The 25001-nt window shown below is 37.1% G+C and overlaps 1 protein-coding gene across 11 annotated transcripts in view; it reads left to right on the top strand.

Annotated features, from left to right (window-relative positions):
- LOC131237382 (sterol 3-beta-glucosyltransferase UGT80B1) overlaps window positions 1-25001 on the top strand; it is an 82276-nt gene that overhangs the window by 40711 nt on the left and 16564 nt on the right. For 6 of the 11 annotated variants that reach the window (XR_009167210.1, XR_009167209.1, XM_058235111.1 and 3 more), the window contains exons 8-12: window positions 3634-3691; window positions 3792-3969; window positions 5341-5471; window positions 20226-20328; window positions 21209-21285. Coding sequence is in view for 8 of the 11 variants with exons in the window: in XM_058235111.1 (XP_058091094.1) it covers window positions 3634-3691; window positions 3792-3969; window positions 5341-5471; window positions 20226-20328; window positions 21209-21285 (547 nt within the window). In the remaining 3 variants the exon portion in view is untranslated. The remainder of the gene's footprint in view (window positions 1-3633; window positions 3692-3791; window positions 3970-5340; window positions 5472-20225; window positions 20329-21208; window positions 21286-25001) is intronic. The other 5 variants (XR_009167211.1, XM_058235109.1, XM_058235108.1 and 2 more) reach the window with 4 other exon arrangements.

The raw sequence follows: 25001 nt of genomic DNA, 5'->3' as shown, positions 1-25001 counted from the left end.
CGGTGGGCCTAATAGAGTTTACTCAGTACGGTAAGAGCGTGCTGAGTAACCAGTATGCAATCTGATTTCCCGGATGCGGATTAGTTACTGACTGGTTGAGTAGTGAGACTCCTACATGTCACCAAGTTTTGTGGACCCCACTATGATGTACGTGTTGTATCCACAATGTCCATTCATTTGGAGATATTATTTTAAGGCATTACTCAGAGAATGAGGCAAATCCAAAGCTTTAGTGGACCCCACCACAGAAAACAGCGGGAAGATTGATGTACACCATTGAAACCTCCCCAAGGCCCCCCATGATGTTTTATCGAAATCTAACTTGTTCAAAAGTTAACAAAAACATTAAAGAAGGGAAAACACAAATATTAGCTTGATCGAAAACTTTTGTGGCCTTTAGATGTTTTTAATGGAGGTGTCACTCTCCCCACTGTTTTTTGTCGTGGGGTCCACTGGAGCTTTGGATGTAACTCATTCTCTGGATCGTATGCTAAAATGATCTCTCCAGATGGATGGACGGCGTGGATACAAAACATACATCATGGTGGGGCCCACATAACTTGGTGACGTCACTCCAGTAGCAGTCTCGCTACTCAACTTGTCAAGAGTCGATCCGCGCCCGTAAAAACCCATCGCGCTATTTTCGAAACGAAAGAGGGTTTCGGAAGAGAACCCTCGAAACCCTAAAATTTCGAAAGAAAGTCTCTCCGAATCACTAATCTTCAGCAGATTCTTCGCCGAAATCATCTTTAGGTTTGGAATTTTTGAGTATTCGAAGAAAAAAAGTGGAAAGTAGAGATTGGATGGCACTTGCGGCACACCGATCAATCAATTGGCCCACCGCAATTTCCGTTCACCCATCATCTTCTACGATTGGCCCTCCTCTTCTACAGGTACGGAAATCTGCAAGTTTCCCCATTTTTTTTCTTTTTTTGGGGATATTTTTCGTATTTACGCAACGCTCCGATGTTATCGGTCCTTTTTATCGCTGAAAATGGGTTGTTCGCTGCGGTTATCCCACGATTTCTCGCTGACAACTGGACTTTTCGCAAAAAATCGATAAAATCGCTGAAAAATCGGTGATATTTGGAAGAGAAACGAAAAAAGGGAGTTTCGGTGTCGGAACTCCAGCGATACCGAAATTATCGGCGATAATTCGATAATATTGCCGATAATTTAAACACTGGGTAGAAGAGGGTTCTTATGATAGATAATTTACAAAGTAGATCCTCTTATTTGTCCCAACTTTTGCCTTATGTGTATAAAGAATGCGGAGTCTATTGATCATCTATTCCTTCATTGTTGGTTTGCTTTGAGAGTATGGGAACATTTTTTGAGTCTTTTCATTACAGCTTGGGTGATGTCGGAGTCAGTGGTGAATTTGATGTGGGCTTGACATGGGGGTGGAGTTGGCAAGGCTGGTAAAGCTATGTGGAGATGAACGGGTGTTGTTTTTGTAATGAGAGAGTTGATGTGGAAGATGTTACTAGGAAACTTAAGTTTTTGGTTTCAAGTTGGGTTGTTTATGTTAAAGATATTCTTGTTGCTAGCCGTCTTCACTTAGGCTAGCTTGCTTGGGATGTATTCTTTTCTTACTTTTTGTGAGCAAGGTATTCCATATCGGTAACGGTGGCCATAACTGTCACCACCATTTCCGATATAGGTATCGACCGTAACGGCCGATATGGGGGCGTAACGACCGTTACGACCCCCATAACGGTAGGAAATTGTTTTTTTTTTTTTTTTCGAAAAATCTGGAAAAATATCTAGAAAATTGAAAATAATGTAAAATTTTCAAATATATATTCATTTTTTTGAACATATTTATGGTAGCATAAGGGTCCGCTCTTTAGTGAGAGTGTTGTATTTAGCTGTTTGGTGAATTTATGTACATGGTTATCTCTAATGTTTACACATCACAATCAAACATTAGAACGAGAAATCAGAAAGAAGGCATAAATACCACTTTTTCAATTTTCTAAAAAAATGGCTCTCGGATCTTTTATTCGCCCAAATCGCTTCAATCTATGGTTTTAATCTTAAAAATTATAGTAAGAGTGGTCGAAATTTGTTGTAGAATGATCTTGGAAAGTTTTTGGAATGAGAAAAGTGATAAAAAGAGGAGAGAATTGAATTTAAAATAGAAAAAAAAGTGGTCATTTTTTACCATTATGGGGGTAACAGTCATTATGTCTCGTGACGGCCACTACGCCCCCTATAACAGCTGATATGGTACCAGAAAACCAACTGCCCTGTTTCACTCCCGTATCGCGTAACGGTCCCAATCATTACCAATACGTATCAGCCTTTACGCCCCTATCGTAACGGATATGGAACACCTTGTTTGTGTGCAATGTTGTCTTAATCATTATTGTGTCACAAATCATAATAGCAGTTAAATAATATCCAATTGCAAATCGTATCTTAAATCATAATTTTTTATATGATCTTCTTAAAATATGAAAAATATATATAAATCAGAAAAAAAATTAAAAACTCAACAATCAATCATTTGCCATCAATATGCACCAAGTAACATCATGTCATGATTGTGTTAAAGAATTCTTATCTTTATGACTTTCAAGAAATTTTCCTTAAAACATGCAAGGATCCTTTAATAATTTATGCTCTTATCAACTTTCTTGAATGTAGAATCACGTTGGATAAACGGCATTTGATTATGTAGACCGATGAAAAAAGATATTTTGATTTCTAACCAACATTCCACAATACATATTAGTCAACATGATTGTAACCATCCATAAAAACATTGTCGATAAGTCATACATCAATTTGCTGTTTTGACTATTTAAGAAGTGAGAAATCATTAAAAAAAAGCCATACGATTTAACTTTGAAGAGAATATATATAATTTAATCTCTCATAAAGAGCAAAATAAAATAATTTACCTTTTCTAAACAATTCTCTCTCTCTCTCTCTCTCTCTCTCTCTCTCTCTCTCTCTCTCTTTCTTTTAAAAAAAAAAAAAAAAAAAAATTCTTTTTAAAGGTTTTTTCTAAATGATTATTAAAGCCCCCACTAATTCAAAAACATAAATTAAAGCAAAGTAAGGCTTAAAATAGAAGAGAACAATTATAATTTGAATCGTAAATTGTAGGATTCAAATCATGAAATCGTAAGATTCATATGAAAAGGGATTCAAATCGTTTTGCTTAAGATTTGATTCAAGTCGTAAATTGTAGGATTTTGACAATGATGTTTGTGAGCTTTTTAATAAAGTTGTGTTTTCTCTTTCTAACAGAAGAAAAAGAAAAAAAGAAATTGTACATTGGTTTATTTTATTTCTTTGAAAGTAAACTTGGATGTGGAGGGGATTCAAATAGTTCTTGGATTCTAAAATCCTTGAAAGGTTTACTTCAAGTCTATGCATACCTATTGTGTTTGAAGAAATCACCGATATTATAATTTGTTCCTGAATTTTTTCAAACCTTGTTTTCATCTTTAATTATAATTCTTCCATATGAAACTTATGCGTGGTCACTTGTTTATTGAGTAATACATTCTTTAAAATATTGCATTAACTTTCTTTTGACCTTTAAAATTTTTTATTTTTATTTTTATTTTTTTAAATTTTTATACAACAATGTGCGTTCTTACTACAATTGATAGGCAGGCCAACTCATGAATTTCCTCATCCACTAGCCCGTGTGCCTCAAAGTGCAGGCTATAAGGTATTCTCGTTGTTGACCATAAAAAAATCCCCTATTTGAATAGATCTTGGTTCCTCTTTCTATACTTTTTATTCAAATCTTCTATCTTTACTCAATGCAGCTTTCATATCTTGTTGTGGACTTAATTATATGGTGGAGCATAAGGGGATTCATTAATGATTTCCGGAGAAAGAAGCTCAAGCTTTCTCCTATTGCATACTTTAGCACATACCATGGATCCATATCTCATTTTCCAACAGGATACATGTGGAGTCCACACCTTGTTCCGAAGCCAAGTGGTAAGGAGGTACTTTTTATTCGACATGTAATTGCGCTAGTTATCCAAGTACTAGATTATGGAAGGAATTTTAGTTCTCATAAAGCAGTAAATTATGTGCTTTGTACTCATTTACATATATGACATATGTACCTTAGATAAGGATGTGTATTAGTGTCGAACAAGGCAAGATGGTGGGAAATATTATGACTTCAAAAATAAATATTTGTAGAACTATTAAAATAGTAAAATGCTACGTTTAATACGATCATCATCGCACTCATTATAGCCTTGTGAATTGTATTTTGCTAATCATTCTGATCCAATGCCCCATCATCATTCAATGAACACTTAGTTGCATGATCCTTCTAAATAAGCACTGAATTTCATTCCCGCTTCCTAACTATTTATACTTGCGGACAATTTGAAAATTGAAACAGATGGTTCCCTGCTCCTGCTCCTGAATCTAATGCAGGGACCTAACTATTGATATTTGCGGACAATTTGAAACAGATGGTTACCTGGTCCTGCTTCTGAATCCAATGCCGTTTCTATTCAAGCTTCCATGCAAGTATAAGTGAATAAGCTTCCATATTCCTTCTCACGACCTGTTTCCAAGTTCGTTTACGTCTTTCCCTCCACCTTTTAGCTCCTTGAATCCTGTTATATTTATAGTATAGTCTTGATGATGACCATCATCATTATCTTCATCATTTTACCTTCATCAATTTTGGGGTCGACTTTTAAAGGTAGATTGGCAAAACTTTTACAATCAGCTGTCCACTAGGAATCAATCTCTTTTTTCCTAGGTTAATGGAAACCGGTAATGGTAGATGCTCACATTGATGGCCTGCCAACATGTTCCAGCTAGTACCAACCCTCAACCAACAATTACATGCACATCCTAAAGGGCAAGCAAACATAGTTGTATTAGCTCAGTCAGACAACGCATAACTTAAGACCCTATACAAAGGAAACCTATTACGTGCACTTCTTTTTTAAGATGTTATGAATTTAAAAGTATATATTAACGTCTTTTTTAACAATCCCTAAAGTTTCATTGAAAAATTCAATTATTTTCCCAATGTTTCCCCATGTTTCCCAAGAAGTATGATAAATTACCTTATACAAACGATATATCCTATGTGATAATCGATATGTATCCGTATCTCGAGGATGCAATACATAACGTGATACCGATATTTTGAACACTGCCCTATATAAAAAAGAAAGAAAGCAAGATGGATACTTTTTATCTATTGATCTGTGAGTGTTTAAATATATATATTTTTTTGTTTAAGATCAAGATTTAATATATATATATACATATATAGTTTAAGATCAATCACTCTATGTATCTTTGCAATGTGGGTCTCATTGGCTTATTATGCAGATTGGGGTGGCTTAGTGGATGTTGTTGGCTTCTGCTTCTTAAACCTAGGGTCAAAGTATCAGCCTCAGAAAGAGTTTGTTCAATGGATTGAAGAAGGGCCAAAGCCCATATATATAGGGTTTGGTAGCATGGTATGGCCCTAATTGAAATGAATGCATGATTTGGTAGTTGGTAGTGGTGGGTGATTATGTGAAAAATGATAGTACATGCTTTTCTCACCTTTGTGTTGATTACTGGAATTAAAGCATTTCCCATGAATATTATCTTTTTTTATATTTTAAATTATATATTATTGCACACATGTCTAATGTTTTCTTACTATGTGTTGTTAATTTATATTGATTCTAAAACCAATTGTGTTGGAATTTCATACTTGCACTGCTTTTGTTTCACCTCATGAATATAATTATGTTCATTTTTTTTTTTTTTTTGGCATTATATTTCAGTTGAATTGCAAGATTAAATCCTTCATAAATCGTTGCATGCTACTAGGTGCTTACCTGAATGATTACTACAGTACAAGATGCTGAAACTTCTATCAGTTATGCCAGTTCGTAGAAGAAAGAAAGTGATTGTTGGACGTCCACACACTCTCCCCTTGTATTCATTAATAAAAAATTAAAAATGACAAAACTGCCCTTAATAACAAAAGCAAATATACCCAACATGTCTCAAACCCCCTTAAACAACTAACAACTAAAGAGAATGACTAAAAATAAAGGCTAATAAAGGCTAGGGGGGCTGTACATTGTACCGTCCACCTTTACATCTGTTAATACCCCCCTCAAGCTGGAGCATAGATGTTGTTGATTCCAAGCTTGAAGCAAAATCAATCATAGTTGACATCAAATCAATTTAATCTACCTAAAATTGTAAAAGCCTTATAATAGTAAAAATATAGAAAATCCTAATTACATCTCTAAATTAACCTCATATCTTCAATCATTTTTTAAAATCAGCCCTTCATCTTCCAAAAATAGTAAATTTCTATCCTTAAGTTAAGCTACCAAATCTTTAAATAAACAGTCCAAAAATCAGTACATGCTAGGCCCTATGGTGGGATGCGGGCTTACATTATAGGTGGGCCTATAGTGGGCCTAGGTGAGCCTAAGTGGGTCATGGGCCTAGGTGGGCTATGGGCCTGCATTAGTTATTGAAGGCCTTGGTAAATGCATCAACAAGTTAATCTTAAGACTGGACATATGGTGTATGGTGTAAAGATTTCACCATTGGAGACCTCATGTATGCAGTGAAAATCGATTTCAATATGTTTAATTCTTTCATGCTAGACTGAATTCTTTGCATTGTGGGATGTTGGCTGATTATCACAAAATAACTACATAGGTAGATTCACTACAAATCCTATTTCTTGTAACGGTTTCTTAATCCACATCAACTCACTATTAGTATGAGCCATTATTGCTCTATATTCTACTTTGTCGCTTGATCGAGCCACAACTTTGTTTCTTATTCTTCCACTTGACTGGATTTCCTCCCATAAATGTGCAATACCTAGTAATAGATTGCCTATCTACCGGAGACTGTTTCAATATTGAGATCATGGGATCGAGTGCCAATGTGGTGGGTGTGTGTGTGTGTAAAAAAAAGTAAAAAATAAATAAAAACCTAGTAATAGATTGCTTATCTGCTAAAGATTCTGTGTAGTCTGCATTAGAGTACCTTATGATTTGTAGATGATTGTTCCGTCTATATATAATACCTTGACTTGGTGCTCTTTTAAGATACCGTTAAATCCGAACAACCGCATCCATGTGAGGTATCCTCGGAGAACTCATGAACTAGCTTACCATACTCACAACATAAGATATGTTTGGCCGAGTGATAGTTAAATAGATGAGTTTCCCTACCAGTCTTCTACACCTCCCTGGGTTTTCAAATACATCTCTTTGGTCGCCAAGTTTGTGATTCAGATTCATTGGTGTATCAACTTGCTTGGTACAAAGAAGGCTTGTTTCCGTGAGCAAATTTAGAACATATTTTCGTTGGGATAGTTTAATTCCTTTCTTTCTTTTGTTTTAGAATTTTCTATATAAAAAGTATTGAAGATGACCCAGATCTTTTAGAAATGTCTCTGAAGATACTTCTTAAGCTCCTCATTCCCCTTATTGTCACTTACTGTAATAACAATATAATCGATATATATGGTAAGACTTGAGGTGCCTTTCGGTACATAGATGGGAATGATTAACATGGCTTTGACCAAAGCCACAGTTCAATACAACTTTACCGAATTTGTCAAATCATGCATGTGGTGAATGCTTTAGCCCATAAATCGCCATGCCCATTTTACACACCTTGTTTTGACCCTCCCCCCTGAGGAACAAGTCTAGGTGGTTGCTCCATATAGACCTCATCTTGTGAGATTATCACAAAGAAATGCATTTTTAACGTCTAGTTGGAAGAGCAATCAACCATGATTAACAACCATGTAAAAATCCAACTTGGCAATGGGAGAGGAGGTTTTTAGCATAATCAACATCAAGGGTTTGAGTATATCCCTTGGCAACTAAGTGAGCCTTCAAATGTTCAATTGTACCGTCAAGGTGAAACTTAATGGTGTACACCCACTTGTAACAAACAAGAAGTTTATTGATAGGTAGACTGGTGAGCTCACAAGTGTTATTCTAACAAAGAGCTATCATTTCCTCTTCTATTGCCTACTTCAACCCTTTATGTAACAATGGTTCCTGGTATGACTTGGGAATGGAATGAGAGGATAAGGATATAGCAAAACTACGAAAAGTAGAAGACAAGCATTGAAAAGAGACATATTTGGAGATAGGATGAGTGGTACATGCATGCTTACCTTTCTTCAAGCTAAGAGAAACATTAAAGCTATTTGGAGAAGAAGATATGGCGGATGGCACATAATGATTGGCCAAGGAAAAAAAAAAAAAAAAGAAAGAAAAAAGAAAAGAAAAAAAAAGAACAAGAAACTCTAGGTTTCTTAAAAAAGCTTAAGCACTAGATAGATGAGAAAAACTAAGAAAAGAATGTAGATAGAAGAGTGGAAGATGGATTAAACAAGAGAAAACCTCGCTCTGATGCCATGTAATTTCGTCGATTAAAGAGTAAAAGAGGGAGAGAAAGAAGAGAGAGCACATAGTTGGGAGAAGAAAGACAGAGAATGTTGTATGTCCATACCCTCTCCGCTTGCGTTCATTAACAAAAAGTGAAATTGACAAAGCTGCCCTTACTAACAAAAGAAAATATACCCAACATGTCCCAAATCCTCTTGAACAACTAATAACTTAAGATTGGGTAAAAACAAAGGCCAACAAAGGTTAGGTGGGCAGACATTGTATGGCCCACCTCCACATCCGTTAACAAAAAGGAAATAGGCCTCTCACAAAAGTCTATTGTATATCGTCTATTTTCTTTTGAAAAGATCTCTTATCTAATGCTTCAAAGCATTTCGGAGAGGATGGTAGGGTGGTTGAGCTCCATTGCTCTAAAGAGGAAGTAAAGGGGTGGCGGCGCTTGGTCATGGTGGCAGCCTTTTGGAATATTTGGTGCTGATTGGAATAGGTGTTGCTTCCTTAATAAGCAAGGATCTTGGAAGAGGTAGTTTAGAAATCCAAAAGAGATGTATTAGAGTGGGAAAATGTAAATGTTGATGTAGTGGCATCCTTGCTTGGTTAATAATATTTCTTTTTGGGTTGTATTCTTTTCCGCTTAATTTAGCGGTTTCTCAATAAAAATTACTTGTTATCCTTCAATAAAAAAGGGTGGTCTTTACCTTAGGGGCAATAAATCTTCTAGGCTAGATGGTTTTACTATGGAATTTTTCAAAGAATGTTGGGATGTGAGCAAGGACATATTCTAGTTTTGAAGTGTGTCATGAATGGGTCTGTTTTGATAAAGGTTTAAACGTGACGTTCATCAATTCGTTCCCTAGAAAGATGAGGACTCAAAATTTTCGGACTTAACACTAATCTGTTTTGCCAACCATCTTAAGTTGGTGATGTAGCTAATCATATCCAAATTCCAAGGGTTGTTTGTCAACAATCGTCAAATTTTACCGACACAGGATTTGGGCGAATGACAAGTGTCATGGGTATGCTCCCCACAGACGCGAGTTCGATTCCCGTCCCCGGGATAACCCATGCACTTGGTTTGTGGATGATTGTGTGTATCCGCAAGGAATAATCTCACCTCAAAATGGGGCAGGGACACCTTGACATTAGAAAAAAACAATTGTCAAATTCTTAAGGTTTTCTTATCGCAAATTAATGTTTCAACTTAAGAGAAAGGTGTGATAATTCTTGAGTTATTTGTAAGGTTGACATGGAAAATGCCTTTGACCATCTGGGATTGTTCGTCCTCCTATAGTTTTTAAAATGGATGGGTTACGGAAATGTTTGGATTAGATGGATTGAAGGAAGCATGTCGTGGGCATATTTCTCAAATTTAATCAGTGGTTCCCCCAAAGGCTACAGTCGGAACTCTTAAAGATCTTAGACAAGGTGATCCCCTATTGTCCCCTTCTATTTTTGGTTGTGTGAAAAGATTAATTTAGTTTATTCAGTTTGTAATGGGTATTTGGTGCTTGAGATGCTTCAAGGTAGGGATCAGGGAAATAAAGATTTATCATCTTTTGTTTGTTGATGACATGATCACCTTATGTGATAGTTTAGAGACAGTCTAGGTCATCAAATATATAGTTGAATGTTCTTTGGATTAATGTTGGCCTGTAGTTAACTATAGATGAAGGTCTTATTGTAGGGGGAATCAGAATTGGAAGGATCATAAGATTTTAATGTCTTCTTATCCCTTGATTTTCGGCCTAAGGCCTAACATGAGTTATGCATCCATGGCTGGAGTGTATGTCATCAACACATCACGGTGGGGCCCACTTGATTTTGTTTCACATGAAACTCCTTGAGCCATAGCTTGCAAGGGAGCATCTCTCTCTCTCTCTCTCTCTCTCATCAACCATTACGATGGGGCCTGATTTTGCTTGCATGAGACTCCCCCTTGAGCTACAACTTGTAGGGGAGCATCTCTCTCTCTCTCTCTCTCTCTCTCTCTCTCTCTCTCTCTCTCTCTCTCTCTTTCCATGCACAAAAGATAATGAGCTCAACTATCTGACTTTGTTTGTGAGAAAGTTGCTTGAGGCAGATTCACATAATGCTTGTTCCTTCTCAGCAGTTGGCAGATGTTTATATTAAGCCTCTTCTTCTAGCTGATTCCATTGTATATGTAGCAAACAAAAAGTTTAGCCTTCACTGAGTGACATTTTTAGGGGATTGCAAACCAATAATCAATGGAGGTGAGTGTATAAAAGTGTTGGAGTCTAAGAATGTGGCCGTGCTAGGGAAGTGGCAATGGAGGTTTGGTAACGAAGAGGGCAAATTGTGGAGAGAGATTATAACATCCAAATATGGCGTCCATTCAGGGGACGGGAGGTAAAAAAAGTTTGCATTATCGAGCTTCGCATATATGAAGGCCATTAATTTAATAGCTTCTTCATTTAAGGTTGGGGTAGCCTTCTCTCTTGTTGATAGAAACCATATTCAATGTTCTCATAATCGTTATCATATCGTAAATAGTGAAGGGGTCTGTTTCGTATCGTATATCGTAATATTTTTTCAGATTTTCATAAAACAAGTCATAAAAAAATATAAAAATTGTATATAAACAAAAAATAAAAAACCACATCAATCATCCATTTTGTCATGAATATGCAAAAAATAAAAAGACGTATCATGTATATATATCATCATGTCATAATCCCTTTTCCTATCCCGTGTACATGTAAGTTTTCTATACAAATAAAAAAAATAGCATTTTCCCCATCCCCAGTGACATGTATAATGCTCTATTCACTTGTTTCTATCATTCAAAAAGTAAATAAAAAGTCCAATGAAATCTATTTTTCCTTGGTTGCGCCATCATCATCCTCCTCATCACCAATGAGGTCAACATCATCTTCATCTTCAGAATTTGATGTCGAAATAAACTCATCTTTCCCCTCTACTTCTACCACTTTTGCTTTTCCCTTCACCTTCCTTCAAATAGCAAGTTTCTAGGACCTACAAAATAGTTGTTGCAAAACTCTTTATAATATAAGCTATTTATTAATAATTATAAGACCACACTATAGGATTAAACAATTAGAATACGAGCCATACCATGTTGCCCATCCAATTTTGATGTGGATCCGCATATACCTTGCACATCCTCCAAGTCTTTAACAAAGCATTCACCTATGTCCATCTAGGTGTTATCTATAGGAAGTGCGGGATCCTCTTTCTTCGTGATCCATTCATCATCAGATTCCATATCTAATAAACATATAGGATCAAGCCCTTGGTCCTTCTCTCTCTTTGCTTGACAGACTTCGAGCTGGAGATTATATTTTACAAAGATGAGCGCATTCAATCTTTGTTGTTCAATATGCTTTCCCACAAAAATTGCATCTTAGGTGGAGATTATTGTTCTTATCCATCTTTGAATAGCACTCTTGTTGAATGGATGTTTTCAATTTATGTAAAAACATGGGACACTGATCGATCGACAACCATGCCCGATTGATTGAACCTCCCCAGGATTAGACAGATTGCTCTCTGGACGTTTTGGACCATGATCGATCTATCGAACCATCGGGTCGATCAATCGATAGTAATTAGAAAAATACCCGAAACTCTCTGGACTGTTTTTGGCGTGTTTAGTTGATCAAACATGCGTCTTTGACCGATCAAGGATTGCTTGATCGATGTCGATTGATTGACGACGCTTGCGGAACGCGCAAGTGTGCGATTTGTTTCTAATTCCGGTTGCGGTAGTATACATATTGGGACACGTACAGGGGCTCTCTCTCTCTCTCTCTCTCTCTCTCTCTCTCTCTCTCTCTCTCCCTCTCTCCAAAATAGGATCTTAAAAGGAAGAATTTGGGTCGTTGGGAGATACACCCAATATGGTACTCCACCCTACGGAACATTTGTATACCCTATTGTGAAGGATATTCGTATACTTGCCTAAAACACCTTAACTGTCCAAGTCCTTCTAATGTAAGTGTTCTCCTTCTCTGGGCAATCCCATGCCACCTAGGTTATGGATCATGTCAGATCTTTACCATTGGATGTCTATTAAGTGTGATTTAAAACAAATCAACTTTCGAAAACGTAATTCAACGGTTGAAAAACTTCGATCAACCATTAGATGACCCTAGAGGTGTTGATCGACCTTTTAGTCACTTAATGGACCATCCAAACCATAATATCACCCACGTATTCATGTGTTATTCATGTTTTGAGAAGACATAATGGATCCCTTGTTGAATTGTGCATGCTTTGAGGACCCTGATGAGGAAACCTAGCTACACCCACTTTTAATGGCTATGTAGAAGCCTTGTAAAGAGAGCTAAAGCATGATCAATCAAGGCATCTTCATTTACACATCCTCAGGTCATTAGGATTTGACAGATTTAGTGCAACCACAAACCTATTCGAGTTTGTGCATAACGGGTCTTCCAGTCTTGATGCTTGTAAGCAATCCATGCCAATGCAAGTGACCAAAGGCCCAACACTAGGGACCATCTATGGCTCACTTACATGATCATGTGGGGTAGGGAAGGAGGTGATTCGACACCAATTTGGCCCGATGGGTGGAGAATGTCCAGTCGTCCACCTGACACCAAGCCAATCCCCTTACATGAGATGACCATCCAATGATAATACAGGGATGCTCTAGAACCTGTGTGGCCATGGCTAAGGCAATGTGATCAATGGAACACAACTCTCCCAGTGCCCAAGAGCATCAGGGGTGTGCCTCTAAAACTCATACAAACATATTCCATAACAGTTAATTAAGAATAACGAATGCATCATGCCATATATCAAGGTCTAATATCATTGTTTTTCCAGGGCACAACCCCAACATAAAATGTGTGTTTGGGGTAAAAAATGTAAACGCTTGTAAAGTTGTCTTTGCTTAGGTTGTAATGTTGGGGTTGTATTTTTTATTTTTTATTTTTTATTTTTATTTTTATTTTTTTTGTCTTTTTCCGAAATGACTTTCATCAAAGTGTCTCATCAATAAAATTAAATTGTTATCCTTAAAAAAATTACTATGCAGGTATTTTTGTGATTTCTATGTACTATGAAGGTATTCTTGTAATCAATGAGAAGTTTTTAGATGGTCTTGAAAGAATCCTTAGGATCTCTCTAGATAAGCTTTAAGACTCTTTCTAGAACTTTCCTAGATAGACTTGAGAAGCCTATAAATATTATACATTTGTGTTTCTTTTGATTCTTTCAGCTATAGAGAAAACTATTCTATGCTTCAAGGTTCTTTTCACCTTCTAACTAGGTACTATTGCATTCTCTTTGAATGAAGCTTCAGAGTTGCGCTCCTGCTCTAGCATCCTATCTGTTTATACATACTGAGTGTACAGATAATCAACAGAATAGTTGTCCTAGGCAGTGTTCGAAATATCGGTATCGCACAATGTATCGCACCCTTGGGATACAGATACGTATCGGTTATCGCACGAGATATATCGTTTGTATTGCATAATTTATCGCACTTTTTGGAAAACATGGGTAAACATTGGGAAAATGGTTGAATTTTTTAATGAAACTTTGGGGATTGTTAAAAAGGCCCTTAATACACACTTTTAAATCATAACGTCTCAAAAAAAAAGATGCACATAATAAATTTCCTTTTTATAGGGTCCTAAGCTATCTGATGTTTAACTGAACTAACGCAACTATATTTAAATTGAATGCATGATATTTATAAATATATCATAGTCATGTATGAAAACACAATCAATCAAGTGTAACTCGCTAAAATAAAGAGAAGGTATATAATTCATCTTGATAATTTCAAATTCAGGTGGGCCTCGCAGCGTGAATTTATCAATTTGGAAGAAGTTTTACATTGTTCCCACTGGTATGGCCCACAATAATTTTTTAATCAGCATGTTTTACCCTACAGAGCTGTGACGGTTTTATTCCCAGCATATTTTCACTTCATATAGGTGTGTATAGGAACATATCAACAGGTCGGATTGAAAGTAAATGACATGGTGGGCCACACCACTGAAAGCAGATCCCGTGACAAATCCACTCCGTCTATCTATTTTGAAAGACAACAATAATGATACATGTATTCTGTATCCACGCCGTCCATCCGTTTTGGTAGTTCATTTTAGGACATAAGCCTTAAAACAGCAGATACAACTCTCGGATGCACCATAGCATACGAAATAGTGGTGATCGGCCATTAAAAATTTAAGTGGGCCACTAAAGCTTTGTATCATGCTGATATTGATTTTTTTTCCTTCATCCAAGTGTGTGTGAACTTAACAACAGGTTGGATGGAAAATAAACATTGCTGTGGGCCTTTTTAAGGTTTTAACGGTGAAACATACAATCACCACTTTTTCCTATATTATGGTTCACTCAAGATTTAGATTTACATCATTTTTTTTTTGGCTCATGCCCTAAAATGATTTGACACAACAGATATGCAGCTTTGATGTAGGATACATACATCAAGGTGGGCCCCACAGTAAGGCCACACCATCTTGGATGAGGCCAAAGCGCACCTAATGACTCCTGCTATCAAATTATCCGGAAAAACGGATGGGCAGCATGAATCAGGAATATATACATCAAGGTTGCCCCCCATAGCATGGTGCAACCCTTACCATGGGCCCACTGTGATGTATGCATCTATATCCACACTGTCCATTTATTTTTTCAAATAAACTTTTCAAATCTCAAGTGGACCCGTGACAAATCCACACCGTCTATCTAAAAAGGTTTCAACGGCATTATTCCAACTATTTCCTATGGTATGGTCCACTTGATCTTTGGGTATGATTAAATTTTGAGCTCAACCGTTAAAATAAGATGGAAAAACCGATGGACGGCTTCTATAAATCACATACATTCACGGTGGGCCCAACAGAGTTTACTCAGTACGATAATAGCGTACTGAGTAACTCAGTACACAACCCAATTGACGTGACCATGGACGTCACCAACTTCTGTGGGTCCCACCATAATGTATTTTTTGTATCCACACCGTCCATACATTTGAATGGCTCATTTTATGGCATGAGCCAAAAAATGGGTAAGATCCAGAGCTCGAGTGGACCCCACCACAGAAAACAGTGGACAGAGTGACGCCCACCATTACAAACTTATTTTGACGGCCACAAGAGTTTTTGATCGAGATGATATTTTATCCGATCTGTCCATACATTTTACCAAATAATTTCAGGGCTTTAGCCCAAAAATAAAGCATATACAATGTTCAAATGGGCCACACCATATAAAACAGTTGAATTGAACATCTACCGTTGAAAATTTCTTGAGGGCCACTTGGATGATTGGATTAAGCTTATATTAGTATTTTTCCTTCATCCACTCTGTATCATCTTTTTAACGGTTTGGATGACCAATAAACATCACCGCAGGGGCGGAGAAAGGTTTCAATGGTGGAAATCAATATCCCACGTCACCAAGATCTGTGGACCCCACCAAAATGCATGTGCTGTATCCATACCGTCCAACCATTTTTACAGCTCGTTTTATGGCATGAGAAAAGGAATGATATAGATCTAAAGTACAAGTGGACCCATCACAGAAAACCGTTGAAGCAGTCACACCCATCGTTAAAATATTTATAGGGCACACCATGATGTGTTTTTTTAGATCCAACCTATTTGTAAGTTAACATACAAATAGATGAAGTGAAAACAAAAATATAAGCTTGATCGGAAACTTCTGTAGCCCCTGAGAAGTTTTGAACGGTGGATGTCATTGTCCCCACTGTTTTCTATGGTGGGGTCCACAGAGCTTGGTGATGTCAATTCAGTAGCGATTTGGCTACTGAACTTAGGGATCAACCCATTAAATTAGATGGGAAAACGGATGGACGGCGTGGATAGACTACGTACATTAAAGGTGGGCCCAATTGAATTTACTGAGTACGATAAGAGCGTATTGTGTAAACCACCACAATGAAGGGTTCCCTTTCCGTCTCCTTCACATGAAAATCGCGAGGGTTTTCAGATGAAAATCGCGCCCCTCTTCTTCCATTTCCCTCTCCTTCATGCACGCAACGCTTTCGGACCCACGTTCTCTCGAGCCGAAAAAATCGAAGAAAGAGGGATACAGATACTTACCTGTCGAATGGCCCACCTCTGATCACCGCTACAGCCTACGGCTACAGGTACTCTCTGACTTCTCTTTTTTTTTCTAATTCAATTTTTTTTGATTCTCCACTACCCGGCATGGTGGCTTTTTATCGTTGTGGGTTGTGGGTTGTTGGCTATAGTGGGACTCATGAGTCCCCTGCAAATGCACGACTTGTCTGTTTGTCGATTTCCGACAATAATGGAGGCCGAAATACCGCGATATCGCACGGTGTGGGTTGTATCGGCGATATCGACGATATATCGTGCGATATCGATGATAATATTGGCCAATATCTGGATTTTTGAATTTTCGGTATCTTCCCGAGGTTATCGGAGGAGTTTCGTCTTGCTAGGGCCCGATACCGATAATATCAGCTGATAGTATCGATATTTCGAACACTGGTCCTAGGTACATGTGAGTGATTATGCAAAATGGCTCTATTACATTCACACATGTAAACATTTCGAAATAGATTCTTCCCTGCTCCCTTACCGGATCCTTTTGCTACTTCCCTTCACGCTTGATGTAGCTATAATTTTTATTTTAGTTTATTTTTTTATTCTTTTGAAGATTGTAATTTTGACACCATGATCTCTAAATTCACTTCCATCTCCCTCTTAGACAACATCTCCCACTATCCTTCATTTGCTTCCCAAGAGGCATTCTGATCATTATATGATGTAGGATGTGACACCGATACATTCCTAGTATGGTCGGACCAAAAGAAGGCGGGCCTTAAATTGATCATAACTTTTGATCCGGGTATCATTACGGGGCGCACAACCTATCAATCTTTACTGTAACGGGCCATCCGAGGTGAACCGACCCACAATGTGGGTCGTGTCTGTCCGTTTCGCCAAAAAAACCTGTGCTTTCAGCTCAAAAACAAAAATTTAGGAAAAAATTACTATTTTTAGTAATTCCGATTTTATAATATATATATATATATATATATATATATTTCTTAATTTTTAGAGTTTTAGATTTTGTTCTTTTTTAGAAATTAACTTTTAATCATGATAGGACTCTTCTAGCAAAAGTTTATTTAGATTTTTTATTTTTAGAAATTAGGCTTTAGAAGAGTTTTATTAGAATTGTGATTTTTATTAGAGTTAGAATTTTGTTAATTTTGGTAATTACGAATTTTGATTTTTTCTTTTTCTTTATTAATGGTGTAATAGGGACACACACATCAGACAATTATCAATAAATTTATTACAAAATTCTAGAAATTATTCTATTTTTCTTATTTTCCTCGTGGATTCGAGGTATCTCTGTGAGGAGTCCAGAGAAGTTCCGTGGATTCGGAATGGTTATGCCCTAAGGAAGACGGTGCTCGAGCTCAACACATCCTTCCCTTCTTCAGTTTGGTATCAAAGTGAGGTTTTCTCCTCGGATCTGTGGCTTCTAACGACGAGTCGGGTAACATTCCCATGGATGGTGCTCTAGGGAATTTTCCTTTAATGGCGGCGACTTTCGAAGTGGCGCATTGAGAGAATCGGCAAGTCATGCAAGGGCTGCGGACTGCCATCGTTTGCATGACGAAGGCCCTAGGCAACTCCGTGTTCATGGCGATGATTTGCCCCCAACAGGTGGTAGAACTCGTAATTGCACTAATCATAGGACTGTGCCAGTAGTGGACCACATGATCACTCCTAAGAAGGTGGGATCCAGCGACATGATTCCACAACATCTCGGATAAGGCATTGATCAGATAGATCGAACGGATTGAGAATTCAAGATGAAAGTCGATCTTCATAGTTTCAATGGCCAACTCCACTTCAAGGACTTCCTCGATTGGTTGCTTGAAGCCGAACGTTTCTTCGACTACATGGACATCACAAAAGAGAAGAAAGTTAGACTCGTGGCTTACAAGTTGAAGGGCGGAGCTTCAACTCGGTGGGAACAACTTCAACTCGAGCGGACGAGACATATGAAAGCGTCAATTCGCACGTGGTCGCAGATGAAATAGTTGTTGTGCATGCGATTCCTCCCTCGAGATTACGATAAGATATTATTCCAACAAAACCAAAATTGTTAGTAGGATAGCTGATCAGTAAAGGGTTATGTAGAGAAATCTCATTATTTGTCAGCGAGAGATGATCTTGTCGAAACGGAGTCGTGACAGTCTACAAGATTCATCAGTGGTGGACATGTGGCCCCTATGGAAACGGAGAACCAACCCAAGACTTTTAAAGTGGAGGAACAATCTCTCATAACCGAACATGATTTTTTTAAACAATATGAGAAAACATGAGATATAGATGCATTAGTTGAAAAAGAAAAATATATGGAGCTTGTGAACATCATAGAAGATTTGAAACCAGTGTTGCAGGAGTTCAAGGCAATTGTGCTCAATGAACTTCCTAATAAATTGCCTCCCATAATAGATATACAAAGCCACATTGATCTTGTTTCAGGGCAAGTTTGCCTAATTGCCCACATTATCAGAAAAAATGTGAGATCTTGTAGGCACAAGTGAAGGAATTGATATATACTACTATACTAGTCAGGTCAAGGAGAGCATGAGTACATGTATTGGGTCAGCTCAAGAGCCTAATCTGAAGTACAAGGAACAAACTGATAAACATCGGTGCCATAAATTGTTTGAGTATCATGTGCGAAGTCATTTGGATTACTCGAGGATGAGTTTTTTCCAAGTGGAGGTGTCTGATGTAGGACGTGACATCGATACATTCCTAGCATGGTTGGACCAAAAGAAGGTGGGCCATAAATTGATCATAACTTTTGATTTGTTACGGGACGCACAACCTATCAATCTTTACAGTAATGGGCCATCCAAGGTGAACCGACCCACAAAGTGGGTCGCGTCTGTCTGTTTCGCCAAAAAACGCGCGCTTTCAGCTCAAAAACAAAAATTTAGGAAAAAATTACTATTTTTAGTAATTTCGATTTTATAATATTTTTATTTTTATTTTTAGAGTTTTATATTTTGTTCTTTTTTAGAAATTAACTTTTAATCATGATAGGACTCTTCTAGCAAAAGTTTATTTGGATTTTTTTTTTTAAATACATTAGGCTTGAGAAGAGTTTTATTAGAATTAGGATTTTTATTAAAGTTAGAATTTTGTTATTTTTGGTAATTACGAATTTTGATTTTTGTTTTATTTATTTATTTATTTTTATTAATGGTGTAACAAGGACACACATCAAACAATTATCAATCAATTTATTACGAATGTCTAGAAATTATTCTATTTTTCTTATTTTTCCTCGTGGATTCGAGGTATCTCTGTGAGGAGTCCAGAGAAGTTCCATGGATTCGGAATAGTTATCCCCTAAGGAAGATGGTGCTCGACCTCAACACATCCTTCCCTGCGTCACTATAGCAAGGAGTCCTTTTTTGGCTTGGGAGTGGCATTGAGGTGACCTGTTGGAGCCACCTCATCTCCGATGAATCTCATCTCACCTCTTGTTGGAGTGGTGTATGTTTCTAGATTTATTATATGAAAAGTAATGTTGATATACTTATGGTTCAGAAAGTAGTTATGCCTAAACTTATGAATTCAATGAACAGATACCTCTGTTCATACAGAACAGTGCTTCTTTTATCATAATCTGTTTTAACATGCACACACATTATTTAGAATATTCTATCTTTTAATTGAGTAGCATATGTAATGCTATGTAAATGGATGCATCTGTTTGATATCTTCTAATGGAAATAACTTCCTTTTGCTTGTTAAGCCTCTTGATGATGCAAAGAAGACCACAGATATCATTCTAGGGGCATTGAAAGATACCGGACAAAGGGGGATAATTGATAGGGGTTGGGGAGATCTTGGGATACGTAAGTTGATCTCCTTTGTTTTAAAATTCTTTTATGCGTTTATCCTTTGTGACTATCTCTGGTTATGTCTGTCCGTCTTCTTATTTTCTTTTCTTCTTTTCTTCTTCTTGTTCTCCTCCCCATTCTTCTAGCTTGATTATTGGGGAACTAGCCATAGCCATATTACCCCTTCTATAAATTTGATAGCACTTGCAGCAATCATTGTTGCGTACCAACTAATTTAATGTCTGATGTTTGATTTCATGTGCCTTTTATTTTGTGGCTGTCTTTATTTTTTTTATTTTTTTATTTTTTATTTTTGTTTTTGTTTTTGTTTTTGTTTTTGTTTTTTGTTTTTTGTTTTTTTTTTGTTTTTTGTTTTTTGTTTTTTGTTTCTTGTTTTTTGCTTTTGTTTGTTGTTTTTTGTTTTTTTTTTTTTGTTTTTTTTTTTGTTTTTTTTTTTTTGTTTTTTAATTTAAATTTGTGATTATTGCTTACTAAGTTATATGCACTTCAAGTTTTTCTGCTTCCATCTGGTTAAGCTATTTTCTGTTAGCTTTTCTGTCCCAGTCAATTCCGCATCAGTTGTCAAGACATCCTTTAACCATAGATGTAATGCAATTTGAGTCTTCTATATAATGAGTTAAACTAAACTATATTCATGAACTTCTAGAAGTTCTGAGCATTCAAGTCACAGTTAATTTTTTATTGCTCTTATTTGATGTTTCTTTCTGTTCTAAGATATTCAGGAAAATGTTTCTGTCATTTTATTCCGAGTACCTGAACATTACTTTCTTAGATGGTGCTTAATCAATTTTAGTATGACAGCATTATTATTGATTGAAGTAGCCCTTTCTTCCCTCAGAATCAGCTTCTGTTCTGATTTAGTTTGAAATTGCAGTTCCAGAACTTCCTGACGATATTTTTCTCCTTGAGGAGTGCCCTCATGATTGGTTGTTTCCACAGTGTGCTGCAGTGGTGAGTAATACTTCCATTTGTGCCCAATTTTTCACAATTGACTTTATAATGAGTGTGAATTTTGAACTTGAGAGGATTTACTCTGTTAAATAATTACTATTCAATTGCTTTCATCAATGTTACCACCACCACCACCATCCTCATCATAGCCTTGTCCCGGGTAGTTGGCTTCAGTGTTCGAAATATCGGTATCGCGCTATGTATCGCACCCTTGGGATACAGATACGTATCGGTTATCGCACTGGATATATCGTTTGTATCGCATAATGTATCGCACTTTTTGGGAAACATGGGGAAACATTGAGAAAATGGTTGAATTTTTCAATGAAACTTCATGGATTGTTAAAAAGGACCTTAATACACACTTTTAAATCATAACATCTCAAAAAAAAAGGTGCACATAATAAATTTTCTTTGTATAAGGTCCTAAGTTATGTGATGTTTAATTGAACTAATGCAACTATATTTAAATTGAATGCATGACATTTATAAATGTATGGAAGACATGTATGAAAACACAACCAATTTATTGAAAAACAAAAGAAATAAAAATGGATAAATATACATATAAATGATAGGGACGTTGTGGCCTATACCGTTTCATGCGCTAGAAACTTAGATAGGGCCCACCGTGATGTTTGTGAGAAATCCATCCTACCCATTTGTTTTGTGAGCTCATTTTAGGACATGGTACCAAAAATGAGCCGATCAAATACTCAAGTGTGCTAAAAATGTGAAGATTGAACGTAAACAATTGAAATATTCGTGGGGCCACAGAAGTTTTAAATCAGGTAATATTTGTCTTCTCAGTTCATCTCAGTAGGAATGACATTATAAACGGTATGGATGGCATTTAAACATCACCGTCGACCCAGGGAGGTTTTAACGGTAGGAATTTCCCTACCCACCTTTTCCTTTAGTGCGGCCCACTCGAGTCTGGAACTTGCTCACTTTTGGTCCCAAGTCCTAAAATGAGCTCACAAAAAGGATGGACGGGGTAGATTTCTTACAAACATTATGGTGGGCCCACCTAGGTTTCCAATGCGAATTTCCTGCCAAAGGCTTTCTAGGAAATCCGCATAAGTGGATCGGCTTGTGTACCACACATCACCTTGGTGTGTTGATGTCAACAAGTTTTGTGGGTCCCATCATGAGGTATATTTTATATCCAAACTGGCTGTCCATTTGGCAAGCTAGTCGTAACACTTGAGCTGAAAAATAAGTCAGATCCAATTATCAAGTGGACCACACTGCAAAATGTAGTGGAGGATTGAACGTCTACCATTGAAATCATTTTGGGGTCACAAAAGATTTGGATCAATATGATATTTTTTTTTCCTCTTCATCCAGGTATGTGTGACCTCATGAACAGATTGAATGGAAAATAAATGTTATGGTGGGTCCTACAAACATTTTAATGGTGAGAATCATTGTTCCCGCAGCTATTTGTGGTGTGGTCCTCTTAAGCTTTGGATATGACTTATTTTTAGGGTCATGATCTAAAATGATCTCGCCAAATAGATGAACGGAGTGGATATAATAATACATCATTATGTGCCCATGTAACTTTGATCTCATTTGAACCATTTGTATAACTCGGAGCGTCAGCGCTCGTCTTCTTACAACACAACCTGTGTGGTACATCAGCCCGTCTCGTAGGGTCCACCTTGCTGTATATATATTTTATCCAGGCCGTCCATTTATTTTTTCATATAATTTAAGAATATTATTCCAAAAATTAAGCAGATATAAATTTTGGGTGGGCCACACCAGAAAAATTAAGCAGATGCATATCATTTAATGGTAAGTGTTATTAATCACTGTTTGATGTGGTGCGGTCCACCTGATATTTTAGTGTGTTTGATTTTTTGGATAACATCATAAAATGGGCTATAAAAACGAATGAACAGAGTGGATCTACAACATCTCATCGACGTGGTCCCTGTATCAAGCGTAACACCCAATAAGTTAGTTTCTCATGTAGCACCAATCCACCGACTGCATTTACGGGTGCGTTTTATTTTATGCACTTAGTAAAAACCGTGGGACCCACTGTGATTTATATATTTTATCGACTCCTTCAATCCATTTTAATAGATAGTTTTTGGGCTTGATCCCAAAATTGAAGCACATTTAAAGCTCAAATGGACCGCACCATGGGTAACAGTGTCAATTGAATATATACCATTGAAAAATTCCTGAGGGGCACTGAAGTTTGGGATCAAGCTTATATTTATGTTTCCCTTCATCCTTATTTCTGTGATCTAATGAACAAGTTGGATGACAAATAAACATCACTGTGGGGCCTGGAAAGCTTTCAACGGTTGAAATCATTATTCCCACTGTTTCATATGGTGTGGTCCACTTCAGCTTGGATATGCTTAAAATTTGGGATCAACCCCTTAAATGATCTGTAAAAACAGTTGGACGGCGTGGATAAACCACATACATTAACAGTGGGCCCCACGGAGTTTCATCAGTACATCAAAGCGTACGAGTAACTCAGTACGCAATCGGATTTCTAAAGGGATTTCAGCGGAGGAAGCCGCATTTCGAAAGAGGGAAGAGGGTTCCGGAGATTCCGAACCCTAAAAATCTCAAATCTTGTCTTCAATACGCGCGATTTCTCGTCGAAATCTCGGTTCCAGAAATCCCTTTGCCGAAATCTTCGTTTTGATGCGAAGTCTCCGTTGGATTCAAAGAAAAAATAAAGAGGGAAATCGTAATTACCGCCGTTGATGGAGTGGCCCATCAAATTCAACCTCCGATCATGCAATCTGAGTCTACAGGTACTAAAATCCTCCCTCCAACTTTTCCTCTGTTTTTTTTTAAAATATTTTTTTTATGATTTTTTGGTAATTACGAACCCCACAGATCCAACGATGAGTGATGGTATCGATGATATCCACGATATCGATCATAATGGGGCGATATCCTACAATATATCGCACGATAAAATCATTTTTTCTCTTTTTTGGAACTTCCGAGTGGTTTCGTGCGGGTTTCGTCTCGCTGGACAGCGATAACGATAATATCGGCCGATATATCGGCCGATAGTATCGATATTGTGTACACTGGTTGGCTTTACAGTTGCTCTCATCATTGTTACCACTACCACCACCATCCTCATCCTGTTTTTCTATGAATTTTCTTGATTATTTTTTGGATTTTAGTGATTGGTTGTCATCCTGACATCAACTCTTCCCTTTACCTGGGATGGGGACTGGTTGGCATGTACCTACCATGTGGAAAGAAAGAACTTTTGGCCTGTTTAATAGACACCTAAAATAATGGGTTCATCTCATTTTTGTTAATTGCAATTATGTATTAGAGATTACATTTCTTTTGGGTAAGGATTTAAAATAATCTTGGTAACCAACAATCATGATCTCTAATGCATAATTATGATTAACTAAAATGAGATAAACCTATTTTTTTGACGTTTTCCAAACAGGCCTAATCTTGTTTTGTTTAATCTGATTTCTTCTTCTTGGATTCCATAATTATGCTTTCCAAGGACTACAAATGATGAGCAACTATATTATCATTGGCTTAAGGATATGCCTAATATACTCGAGCTTTCGGTTTGTGCAAGCAAAGCTTCATGGTTTATTCAACCAGGCAGTTGGTCTGTTGGGCCCCATTCTTAATGGACAATGTCCCAAAGATCACCTTGATTGGAAGACACTAGCCACCAATATTGAGCCTTTTCTAAC

This window comes from Magnolia sinica, chromosome 2 (assembly GCF_029962835.1).
Source record: "Magnolia sinica isolate HGM2019 chromosome 2, MsV1, whole genome shotgun sequence".
In the NCBI taxonomy this organism is placed as follows: Eukaryota; Viridiplantae; Streptophyta; class Magnoliopsida; order Magnoliales; family Magnoliaceae; genus Magnolia; species Magnolia sinica.
This window is presented reverse-complemented; position numbering and strand designations above follow the sequence as displayed.